This window comes from Triticum dicoccoides, chromosome 6A (assembly GCF_002162155.2).
Source record: "Triticum dicoccoides isolate Atlit2015 ecotype Zavitan chromosome 6A, WEW_v2.0, whole genome shotgun sequence".
Lineage (NCBI taxonomy): Eukaryota > Viridiplantae > Streptophyta > Magnoliopsida > Poales > Poaceae > Triticum > Triticum dicoccoides.
In genome coordinates this window covers 94035979-94049201 of record NC_041390.1, presented here as the reverse complement: position 1 = coordinate 94049201, position 13223 = coordinate 94035979, and the positions used below count along the sequence as shown (strand labels likewise).

At 44.4% G+C, this 13223-nt stretch overlaps 1 protein-coding gene across 1 annotated transcript; it reads right to left on the bottom strand.

The window, feature by feature from the left end:
• Window positions 1–1943: 1943 nt before the first annotated feature.
• Window positions 1944–12698, bottom strand: LOC119315251 (DNA repair protein RAD5A-like). The gene is made up of 20 exons (XM_037589919.1): window positions 12043–12698; window positions 11827–11960; window positions 11599–11734; window positions 11169–11222; window positions 10951–11097; window positions 10712–10863; window positions 10535–10619; window positions 10155–10424; window positions 9818–9964; window positions 9037–9192; window positions 8787–8854; window positions 7734–7856; window positions 7569–7668; window positions 7325–7437; window positions 6876–7151; window positions 6570–6770; window positions 3792–3885; window positions 3602–3673; window positions 2552–2650; window positions 1944–2457 (listed from the first exon to the last, which is right to left on the bottom strand). Exons 1-20 carry the CDS (start codon window positions 12580–12582, stop codon window positions 2335–2337), a joined length of 3090 nt encoding a protein of 1029 aa, XP_037445816.1. The 5' UTR covers window positions 12583–12698; the 3' UTR covers window positions 1944–2334.
• Between the last annotated feature and the right edge of the window lie 525 nt (window positions 12699–13223).

Here is a 13223-nt window from a genome sequence, read left to right as displayed (position 1 = left end):
TATCCTGCAAACCACATCAGCCAAACAAGCAAAAGCAGCAGTGCGCAACGTTGAGACATCAGTGGGAGTAGATATATTGAGCACAGTCGAAATGTTTCCTCTGTCGCCGTCATCGGCAAGCCCATGGCCTGCCCCTGCAGCCATCTTATCATCTCCCCCGATCTCCCAATTCTGTCACTTTGTGCAATCCCTCTCTCCCAATTCTGCCACTTTCTGCTCTCTCTATCACACACGTACACATTCTCTCTCTAGATGGATGGTGAGGAATGGGGACGCTTGGGCTCATCGACCATCCACCATTTCGTCCAGGATAATGCACGCCGCACACACGTACGGTGTACTTGCTAAAACGTATGTGTGCACGAGATCAGGGCACGGATGGGTCGAGACAAAGGGCCGTGCAAAGTGCAAGCGTACCTCACCTCTCGGTTTCACTGCCTCTTGCCGTATATTTTCCCTCTTCACTCGCCCTCGTAGGATACGCGCGATGCTGACAACTCACAATATATGTAGAAAAAAAAGGTTAGTATTATGGATATAAGTCTGGAGAGTGGAGACCGTGTCGGTGCCCGAACCAGAGGTGGTGTTGATAAAGAAGAACGCTCGAAGATTAATCGTTTCAGGGCTGGGCTTTGCTTAGCCAGTTACTTCTCTTTCTCTGATGCAGCCAATTCGTCGCTTGACAACGATTTCGTTTTTTTGGGATGCTTAGCAGCTAGCAGCCTGGCAGGTGTTCTCATTGTTGTTTCATTATGGTGTGATGTCTTTTTGCAGTGTGGAAATATCAGAACATCTGTTTGTTAAGGGCTTGTCTCTGTTCCAGAGTGCATGTGATTGGAATTGGCAACATCGGTTACATTCTAGTACATGTTTCCTAAATAAAATGCCTACACATTTCAGACTTTCAACATGGTACCAGACATCGGTCCTTGCAAGGGCATTTAGTTTAACCTGAGCCATGCAAACTGGTTGAGCAAACTAGTCTGAACAATGAACCAGAAAAGGAAGAGGACGCACGCAAAAACCGCAGAGCTAAGAGCAAGAACTACAGGAGGGAAAATATCATGAACAAGCAGATGCAGATGCTATGCTCATGCATGGCAGGTGAACATATTCCAGAGTCGAAGTTGAAGGCAAAAATGCCGGTGCAAAAGACTTGAAGTTGGAGGTCACTACTTTTAATGGTAAATATTCATTTATACATAATGTTAGTGTGATTTGTATTACTGAGCCAAGAGCAATTTTCGATGATTTATCATCTAGTCCCTCCATTCACTATTGTAAGATGTTCCAACCTTTTTTGATCCGTATGTTCATAGATGTATTTTAGTGTGTTTGTTCACTCATTCCAACCCGTATGTGGCTCATATTAAAATATCCAAAACATCTTATATTTATGAAGAAAGGGAGTACTATTCTTTGCCAATATGCTTTTTACATGGTCAAGCAACCACATAATTGTTAATCCCTCCGTCCCATAATGTAGGACGTTTTTTTACACTAATGTAGTGTCAAAAAATGTCTTACATTATGAGACAGAGGGAGTATGTATTTATTCTTTTGGAGGAACCTTATGTATTTATTCTTATGATAACTTAAATGTATGTTTGTGATAACTAGGTTAAAAAGAGCATAAGATGCTATATCATATATTGTTAAAGCAAGGGCAGTACAAATGTAGGTTGAATATAATTAAACTGATTTGTAAACAACCCGCACTCGCACAGCACCACTATTTTCACTCACAACACCAATCTTCTTATATTTGCCGGTTATCATGATCACTTTGGAATACTTCCTGCGTGCAGGCAATCTCTATATGGTGTAAGTTCTTTACGCAAGCACTTTTACAATGATACTATTATTTTAAACATGGGTTAACAGGTGGGGCCCACCAGGATAATTGAAAAGAAAGTTTTCACACCATCAAGGAGAGCAAAACGTAAAGGCTATGTATGGTCTTTTATATAGTTCCTATATAAACAAGGATGTACTTCCTCCGTCCCATAATATAAGGCCATTTTTGACACTACACTAGTGTAAAAACCGCCCTAATATTATGGGACGGAGGGAGTAGAATTTTCTTCCTGCCAACTCTCAAAATTCTGAAGTCCATGTTCAAATATATACAAAAGTATGCCTACAACAACCCCTCAAAAAAAATGCCTACAACAACAATTAAACCCCAAAGAAAGAAGCGACAGGCGCGGCAATATGGGGATTTCTTACCCCTTGCTGGCGAGTTGTCTCCGTATGAGAGTTGTTTGTTAGCTACGGATGCAAACGCGGAGGAGGCTTGTAGGATCGAATGCTCATGAGCAACCACCGTGTTTCTCAAGAGAAGAGCATCTTCAGTTCTTCTAGACGTGCTGTGCGGAATTCCTGGTCCGTCAACGCTCCGGAAATCATTCGCTGCTTACGAGCCTGCACAGCTTCCATTCTTTCCTCAACAGTACCCTGTGCCATGACAGAAAAATCAGTAACAGTTTGAATGACCAACGATTTCATGCTATGCTGCCAACTGGCTTCGTATTCCCAATAAGCCCTGTACCTTGACAATGAATCTTTTGATAGAAACACTCTTCATTTGACCAATTCGATGGATGCGCATGACAGCTTGTTCTTCAACAGCAGGATTCCACCAAGGGTCCTAAAGGAAAAAAGGACATATTCAGATGGCACAAAAGGAAATAGGGCAAAAATACCTAGATTAGCAAGTCACTGCAGCACAAAAATAACAGTAATGAGGGTCACACCCAGGCTATGTGCAAACCCATATAATTAAGGAGATTCACAACCTGACTGCTGAGAAGTATAATTGACATATTTCTACCTATGCTAACTAAGTGAAAAGTAGTTCAATGTAAGTACACTATCCCAACCACCAGGAGTGTTCAGTCGTGACCATCCATTGATCGAGGGTAAGCTTGGTCATATCAGCACTTACAAAGTCATTCATCTCTCTTATACATAAAGGTTTCGAATGCAGTTAAGGAAATCTAGACTAGTATAACTACTGAACTACATAAAGAGACCTAGACCTGAATTAATACTCCTTGACATTAGTGACTGTGTATCCTAACATCTATGAATCTGTACCGAGTCTCAATAAAAAAGTGACACCATTTTTCCAGAGCAGTGGCTAAGGTGGAAAACAGAAAAAGGAATTGATTGGCAAGCTTCAATGGTATTATTATTTGCTTCCTTATTTGTTTGAAGTGCACATTCCGCATTAACCTCGTAAGTCACTGATAGCCTATGACCCACTAGAAAATAGATCACACAGAATTAACACTCCATATTAGTGTGATTGCTCCACAAAATATTCCCATACTCATTAATCATAAATGGCAGCCTTTCATTCAAGATTCATCAATTTCTACAAAAAAAAGGCATTCCAAAGGAGAACACTTAACAAATATCAACAGTGAGGATAGGTGTCCAAAAAATAGAGACGATTAGAGCCTGAAGGAAATCCAAAGATTTAACCTCCCAGTGAACTAGTGAAGGTCTGAAGGATGCCATAGAAAACTACTGAACAAAGCCATCTAGTGAAATATTTTCATCTATAAACCTAAGACACAATTTTGATGAAATATACCATGACAAACGCGTTAGAGGCAGCTGTGAGGTTTATTCCAACACCACCAGCCTTCAGAGACATAAGTAAAACCTGCATAAATCAAATGCACAATGCCTTAACATTTTCTGTTGATATAACAGGCATTTCAATTCATGGAGATAAACTTAAATAAAAAGGAGTGAGATAAAGAAACAAAAAAAAAACATACCAGAATTCGTTTGTCCTCAGAAAACTCACGGATTACTTTCTCTCTCTGCTGAAGATTTAAGGTCCCATCCAGTCTGGTAAATGAAATGCCATGCCTGCCATGAAAAAACTCAAAGATAATTAATGAATAAATCGTACAAATAAAAGGAAATTAATAAACTGCCCAAATCTTGAACACATTAACCAATGAATTCTTCCAAAGGACTATAGCTGAGTACTCCACAACTGCATGCAGTACTGTAATGCAGACCAGGAAGGAAAATTTAAAAACATGCCATACAACTGCTGCCTATGATTGGTTAGTTCGGGCAAATCTCTGACACTTTCCTGTACTTGGTTGAAACCGCTCACCAGCCCAACAATTTGTAATCCAAATTACAACATCTAAGGGCCAAATTCCATAGCTCTGTACATTGTGCACTAACAGCACAGAAGCAGAGTATTTTGTACAAAAAATGGTTATAGTTCATACTAAGATGAGTCTTTAAAGCGGGAAAGTGCAATGTGCATAACTACAGCGAAACTAGGTTGTCAAGCCCAGATAGATAATTGAAATAAGATCTTTAAATAATATACATCAGCAGACAAACGCCGTGCTGTTGGATCTCCAAGTAAAGTACTCCCTCCGTCCGAAAATAATTGTCATCAAAATGAACAAAAAGGGATGTATCTACAACTAAAATACATCTAGATGGTGTCGCTCGTAGGGCGACACCGGGGCGCCCCAACCCTAGCCGCCACAGATCCCCACCACCACAACCTCACCGCCGCCGCCGGCGACGGCTGCCGGCGGCGGCGAAGGCGGCTCCTCAAAGCAGGTGGCGCATCTCCCGTCCAAATCGAAGTCCGTTCGCGTGTGCTTCTGCGCCCCTCCACCCCATCTCCGCCTTCGCTCGTGGTGGCCGTCAGGTGGCCTCCCGCCGCCGGCCGCTCAGTCTACGGGCACTCGGCTACCTGCACGGCCCACATACCTCCCCCTTGCTGCTTCGAGCCTCGGTGCCGCCGTCGGGCCTACTCCCCGCGCTCAGATCGAGTCGCTCGCCACGGCCGCGTCATCGCCTGGATCTGCCCATCCCTTCGCCCACGACCACAACCCTTGCGCCCTCCTCCACCACCTGCTTCCCCGACTTCCGCTTCGCTCCACGGGGAGCACCGACGGCGCCGCTCTGCGTGGAGCTCCGCGGATCTGCATCTTCCGGGCGCGGCCGGGCCTCCATTGGCTGTGCGCTGGACCTGTTCCGCGCCGGGGTGGCCCTTGGCTGGTCACCTGGCTCCTGTGCGGCATGCTCTTGCATGCCCAGATGCGCCATCGCCAGGTTCCAGATTCTCTAATCCAAAAATGCATCCACCCCTCCCATCCATTGGCTCTGTTGCGTGATGGATTTGGTGTGGTGTCTGCGCAAGACCTTGGTCTGCTCTGTCTCCAGGAGAAATCCTTTTGCTAGCTCCTTGCTAGCGGCAGCAACGGCGACGCATTCTCAGCGCCGCTTCCCTTCTTGGAGGCGCTGCTGTGGAGCCCCAGTGCAGCTATGGGTTCGGGCGAAAGCCCTGCGATGATGGCGCCCGTGGGCGTCATTCAACCTTCCTGAAGGCGTCGCGCAAGAATCCATCCGTCAATCCGCTCATCCCCGCCCTGTCCATCCCGTACTGCCGTCGACATTGCATCTTCATCACACCCTTCGCCATGATCCATTTGCCCCTGCCCAATGTCTGGTGGGTCGTCCATATTGCTCTGCATGCTCAAGTCCCCCATGGCTGCCGTTGTGGTGCGGCGAGCTTCATGCTCATGACTCCGTGACATCCCGCCTCCAACCCATCTGACCCCTGCCCTTCGGTGGTGCGTCGTCCTGTTGTCATGCCTGCTCAAGACCCTCCAATGGCTGCCGTTGTGTTGCTTCCTCGTCGAGCCCTTCGCCACCATCCATCCGCCTTTGACCATCTTCTTGTGCGTCATCCATGCTGTTGTGTTTTTCTTCATGTGTTTTCTCTTCGGTTGTCCTTCGTGTGGTCTCCGTCCTGTTGCTATGCATGCTCAAGACCCTCCCATGGTTGCCGTTGTGCTGCGGCGAGCCTCGGGCTCTTGGTGTTGTCTCGGTTCACTTTTGCTCAATGACGACGCAATGATGCCTCACCAACCTGCTAATCGTCTCGACCGCCCGTGGCGGATTTCCCAGTCAAGGTTTGGCACTCGTTGATTATGGATGATCCTTTGTTGTGCCGTGGGGCTCGATACGCACGCCGGTGTGGTGCGTTAGGTTGTTTGCAGAGTCTTGGTATTGTGATCCCTCAACGGCACCCCACATCTACTTGTGTCTCTCGTGGTGTTGGTCTTTCTGCCTGCTAGCTAGGTCACGCCTTCTCCTGGGCGTCAATTTTTTCCTTCTGTAACCTTGTTACATGTACGGTTTTTGGCCCGGTTTCCCTCATAAACGGGGTCAACTTGTTTAGGTTTTCGATCCGGTTTTCCTTATAAACTGGATCAGCCAAAGCCTAAGGGGCGACTCTTGGCTTTGGCAGCTTTTTAAGCAATATATTCAGGTGGGGATCCTCTCCCCCCCGGTGACCGTTCAAAAAAAAAACATCTAGATACATTCCCTTTTATTCATTTTGATGACAAGTATTTCCGGACGGAGGGAGTAGTAAACAATAACACCAAGCCAATTCCTTATGAGTTATGACTGAATATTTCCTTTTTTTAACATGCAAAAGGTATGTGTATCTTTTTGTGTTAAAAATATGGAAAGTTCAAGTACAAGAAAAATTGAGAAAAAAAACTTACCTGGAAAGTGGAATTTCCAGGAGATCTAGAAATGCAGTCCACTGACTAAACACGATACTCTTGGCGCCTGAACTGCGAAGAGATTCTAATTCCTGTAGAAGAAAAGATATCTTCGAAGATTCAACCCAGTTCTTCTCAACATCAACTTGGAAGCGACTGTTAGTTGGAGCAGTAATAAGATCTTGCTTGGTCATCGACTTTCTGTAACAGTAAAATCAAATTGATAAGAATGACAAATAGGAAGCATGTATGTACAGGAAAATAAAACATGTTGGAGAGACAAATGAAGAGTCAACAATAGAGTACCTACAAACAGGACAAAGACCTGCTGCTGGACTCTGCCAACTAGATAAAATACACTCTCGGCATAATCGATGAGCACAGGGAGTTAATACAGCATCCTCAAAGGCTTCCAGGCAAATAGGGCATTCCCCCTCACCTTTCTGCAGTTCTTGGACAACCTCTTCAATGTAAGCCTTAGAGGGAAGGGAAGAAGAATCCCCATTAACATTACTATTACCACCATGCAGGAAACGCTTTGCAAGCTTATTGAGGTCTGCAAACTCCTGTGTATCTCCACGACTGATAAAAATAAAGCTCGGTCATGAAAAAGGACCAATGGTAAATAAATAAAATGAGAATGCATATGCTGAACGTTAGATGAAACTATTGCTCTGCACGTGGGACCTGATGGGTCCTAATTTGTCAGGCCAAACTAGAAAAATTAATAACAGGGTTATGGTTTCAAAACTAACCTCATAACAAGAAATGGATGGTCACAACATTGCCTAAGGCGCAAAAGCAACTCCAGAATTGAAGCATAATTGTGCAGGACCTTCCCTTGCTCCACAAACTGATCAAATTTCACCTATAAAAACAGCGCATTGTATCAGTTTGTCCGCCTGCGCAAACATGTTTCTTGATCAAATTTTACCAGCATAAGCTGTGAATTTGCCTCACTGCATGTGCATGATCCTTCTTAAACTGACAGCACACTACCTTAGATCGTCGAAACAGAGCTTCATAGAAGTCCTTCTCAGACTCTGATAGATCACAATATTTCACTTCAATATTCGCCGGGGGTAGAGTAAGGATTGGTCTGCAAGAAAATAAGGGTGTAAGTTAATGCGCCTTAGAATGCTCCATACCAAAATTTGAGTGTACCTGCCCTCCTTGTCTGTGCTATGTTTAGTTCTCCTCAACATTACTGGCTTTAAAATGGTCTGCACTAGCTTTAAGCCTCTTTCGTCACCTTCTTCAAATGGTTTTTGTACAAGTTTATTCCACCTAAATAACATAGGGGAAACAAAAGTTAGCATAGAGGATAGCAATAACCTTTTGAATTTGTTGCACCGCAAGGTAATATAGTAAACTCTGATACATCATGGTTTCACATATTTTATTTCCATATAAATATAGGAGACCCAGATGAGCGGAACGATAGTGAAGTGCATAGCCATGTTTCTACCTCCAGTCCTACATCCTAAATAGAGGTCAATTTTGATATTTATGCAGTTAAACTGCTAAAGCTATGACCGGTAATATGCACAAAATTATTTCGATCTGTCAACATGGGAATGACATTCTGATTATTTTTTCATCGCAAGTACTTCCATAGCTTCCTGGAAAAAAAGATTAATTGTGTCTGTATCAACATATTCTTAACTATTCTTAAATAAGATGTTATGAGAGGAAGAAATGGATAAAACACACATTTGGCAGTGTGTCCTGTTTTATTTTTAGAAAGACAGAATCAACAATTGAAACAACAGAAAAAAGAGAGTGGAGGCGGTAACAAATATAAATACTGTGGCGTTGCATCTTGCAGAGATATCATTCTCACAACTAAACTTGGATGAAGACATTATGAAACAAATTAATCATGTAGACAACATATAAATTGATGTGATGTGATTAACAGGGAACCTGAACTGTAAAAATGACAGAAGCCTTTATTTCCATTCTGCAACAGTCCAATCAACTTTTCCATTCTACAACAGTCCAATCAACTTCTATTTGGTCACATGATTTTCAGTTTTGTATGGTTTCTAAAATGGTACTCCCTCTGTAAACAAATATAAGACATTTTAGATCAGTAGTGATCTAAAACGTCTTATATTTGTTTACAGAGGGAGTAGTAAATTTTACCAGATCTGCACAGGTATACCAAATAGAACAAAGACTGGCAAATGAAAGCAAATTGATAATAAAACTTACAGGGCCCAGTTTCTCCATGGTTCAACCTTCAGAAACCTAAAAAGGCTGTATAGATCCTCCAAGTTGTTCTGCAGTTAAAGTAGATCACATAAAACTAAAAGCATAACCGTATAAATCCATGCAGGAAACTAGGGATGGAGACCTTAAAAATTTATCTCGCCAAACATACTTTTTTAGCAGGGCCAGCATGTTCGATTCAATGAGTAATAACAATGTACCATTAGATCTTCACCTAAGCAGCTAAGCTCACCTGAATTGGTGTACCAGTAAGACACCAGCGCCGATCAGCAGTAAGAGCAGCAGCAGCTTGGGATATTAAACTTTTAGATGACTTTATCATGTGCGCCTCATCAAGCACAATTCTAAACCAGTGAACAGAGTAGAGGCCACCATTTTCTGTAGAACTCTAGAAGCAGGTATCCGTAGTTCAGTCAAGAATAGATTGCACAATGAGACAAAAGATAAAACAACAATAAAGATGAGCTGGCGGCAGTAAATATCTCTCATTTGCATGTCAATTTAATCCGTGTGGTTTGCACATTATTCATAACCAATTCTTCTACCAAGCCACATTAAACATTAACAACGCAAAGCCATAACAACTAAACAATATGCACTCGATCATGTGTTTCCTCAAACAAGCACATAAGTGCACGTCATTTTGTACTAGAGAAACATCCACGTGATGCCAGTCTTACAGCTCAAAACCAAGGCAAAAGACAAAAAAGAAACAAAACAAAACCAAGATGAGAACCAAAACTGTACAGTTACCCACTTACCCTACAGTCAGTGTCCACAGCAGGAACTTAGGAGAGGCAATATTAGTCAGTGTTCATGTATTATTGACAAAACAGGACATGTGTGATAAATACTAAATAGCAATAGATGCCGAGTTCCAGCAAGGAGCCACAATGGGACAATTATTCAAGCAAGCAGTCTACCACATGGACGGGCTCCATCTTGCAATTCACAACGAAGAGCAGTAGTAATGCGCTGAAAGACACAAGTATCCTACAAGTTATCAGAGTCACCTCGGTTGAAAATTCTGATGCCACGACTCCATAGGTGGTCAGGACAATATCATTCTGACCAATAAAGCTTGCTTCCTTTGGTCTGCTTTGGCCATAATGAACATATATATTCAAAGAATCCGGTTTTGTATGAGCTTCAATCTCTGCCTGTAATTCAGATATCAGTTTACAGTATTAAAAACATTAGTACTAGCATTGCATCTAAAAATGAACTAACAAAACAAATATAATATGCTAACACTGCTTATCTTTCAAGTTTTCACAAAAAAAATCTGCATAATTGAAACAGATAGTACAACATAGAAAATAGTATGTGGTGCCACTGTTACAAATATACCTTCCACTGACTCAGTAGTGTCATCGGGCAGATAACTAGATTTCCACCTCCAATCAGTGGGGCCTTAGGTTTCCTGAGCTTGCTAAAAGAAAAAGGGCTAGCTAGATTCTTCACGGAATCAAGGGACTGAATAGGAGTTTCACCCAGCCCACTAGCTTCTCCAGAGATCTGAGTACTATGCTGAGTTGTGACGCGCCCTTTGCTAGAATCAGAAAGAAGAAGACTTATCGTCATGATAGTCTTCCCTAGTCCCATTGCATCTGCCAGAATCTGCAATATACTAAATCAGTTAATAAAATTATCACAAATTAAAAGCACAATTAGGATTTTCGACAGGCATGGCAAGGATATATCAGTGAAGTATTTTATATAACCCTTACCCCTCCTCTAGAAAGCTGTAATGTACTAGGAAATTCAGTGGTGGCATCCCCGGAAAATACATTCAAGTACAGAACAAATTCCCTCCTGAAATAAATGAGTAGGATTACAAATGCTGATTAAATTTGGAACAATCGTAATAAAATGAAATAGAAGATGCAAATATAAGCCAGACATACTTGTCATCAAGCTTATATGCCTCCCAACAAGGGTGAAGGGTTGTAGCTGCATCCTGGGAGCAACTGCCTTTCTCAAGCTGCAGCATCCAATGAAGGGCCTGCTTCTGATAAGGGCGCAGATCACACTGCAGAGCCTCAGGTGGATCCCTCTCCTTTATAAGGGATAAAAGGGAGCATTACTGAAGTCAGGACAGACCAACTTATGTCTGAAAATGACAAAACTAAGATTGTTGAATTACCTCCAATGCAGAACTGTCTGAGATTCCAATTATATCATCCAAATCCGAATCTGAAACAGTTCCTTCAGCATGATCATCTTCATTTCCGCTAGAAGATAATTTCAATTTCTCAGATGTCAACTTTGCGACTGGCTCTCCGTTACTGCTCTGTTCAGGCAGATGTGAGCCCAATATATTATGACAACAGTAGTGTAAAGTATGAGCCAATAATAGTTTACCTTTCTTTCAATTGGTCGCTTTCTGGAATAGAGATCTTCTGGAGTAAATGCTGCCTGTTGTTTATTTACATATAAGCAAATGAAAACAGAACTAGAGCATGTGATTCTGGGGCAGAACACATAAGTAAGACAATTGCCCAATTTGCATCCTTATCTCTCCAATTATGTACTACATGGTCTCTTTCATACTTCTCAGTTCTACTTTATTGTTCATCATCCATTGATGATATTTTTATCAAAGCAAGAGCCGGTAGGTGCTAATGATGACATTTTACAATACTTTTTCTGCTAGAATGAACAAGAGATCACACCATCTTGCAAACAATCATACCAGCATGCACGCATTTATTGTAATCATGATCTTGTGAATAACTTTTTCATCTTTTATCAGTACATACTTTAGGGACGCAACAAACTGAAGACCGCTCACCTTCATAAAAGGGGTAATCCCGATGACTTTGAAAAGTGCGGGGAGTGGATGGAATGTGGAGTCCTCCGTAGCAGCACGCGTTGCCTTGGGCGGTGACTGCTTTTGGTCACGGAACATGGAGCTGTTGATGTATATACTGCAAAATGCACAAGCACACTAAACGCAATGTACATGAAACAGCATAAATGGGTGCCGTAGAGAGTTCCTTATCGACGAAAATTCAGATACCTAGCAGACAAGAGAACGGTGTCCATGATGCTAAGAACCTCAGGAGCGGATTTGCACAGGGCCTCGACTTTGACCTTCCCCTCCTTGAGAAGGGGCAGCAGACACCGCGCCCACTCGTTGGGGATGCGGCCGACCTAGAAACAAGAAAGCGTTACACCACCATACATTGGGGTGCATCAGAGAGTTGGGGGAAGCATTAGTGATGCAGTAATGTACCTCCCCGTGGGTCGGGGTTGAGAAGCGCATGATCTCCGAGGTGCAGGAAGCGAGGGCAAAGCGACCAGGACGGCCCTTGCCCGAGGCGGCCGCGGTCGCGGAGTTGGGGAACGAGAAGGTGACCGGTTCCCCGGCGGCGATGCGCCTGCCCTTGCAGGTGGACAGGCCGGCCATCTCGGCGCTCCCCACCAGCCACCAGTGCTCGCCGCCGCCGGTGGGCGCGGGGTTGGACTTGGGCCTAGGTTTCCCGGCCGCCGCCGCCGCCGCCGCCGGCTTCGGTTGCGCGGGGGTTTTGGGCTGCGGGATCGATTTGCTGGAGGGTTTGGTGGGTTGGACCGGCGGGGGCTGGGGCGGGGGCGACGGCGACGGCGACGGCGACGGCGGCAGGTTGTGGTGGAGGTCGAGGAGGATGTTGATGGTCTTGGTGGGGTCGTCGCCGGCCATGTGGAGCGCGCGGATGATGTCCATCTCCGGCGTCTCCTCGCCGAGCACCGCGCGCACCGCCGCCACTTGCTCCGCCCTCTCGCCCTTCTTCGCCATCGGCCTCGCACCTCCGATTTGCTCGCGAAATTTTCCCGCGAACGAGGCCCGCTTGGCGCCGCCTATACAGCTTCAGCGGGAAGGGGAGCCAAATTGCCGCCTTGGCCGACCCTTTTCCCCTTTGCGCTCACTGATGAGTACGGCCCTGGCTCCGCGCTTGTCAGCCTCCCTGACATACCGGGGCCACCAGCCAGCTCCCACGACAGGAGGACTCGGTGACCAGTGCCAACGCGCGTCCCAGGCGCATGGGCCGCGCCAACTCCCGCTACCGTGGGCCGGAATGGGTCAACGCTATCCCACACTAGGGGCTCGACTACTTAGGGTGTTGCCTTCATTAACTCAAGCAGTTAGAGCAATTCTAGCAGACCTCGCAAAACGCGTTTGCAGTTCGCGCAAAACAGATTTTGCGGGCCGGCGCGGACTGACACAGATGCAGACCCTTCAAACGAATTCGTAAAAAAGTATATTCGTGGAATATGCTTTTTTACGGGTCGGCTATGCGGGTTCTGCTCTTTGCGCCGTTGCATCCCCGCAAACTATCAACCCGCAAATCTCAAATCCAACATAATTCAACAATCGAAAACAAACTGAATTATTCAAATCAAACATAAAACAATAACCATCCGCATTACAAATAATTA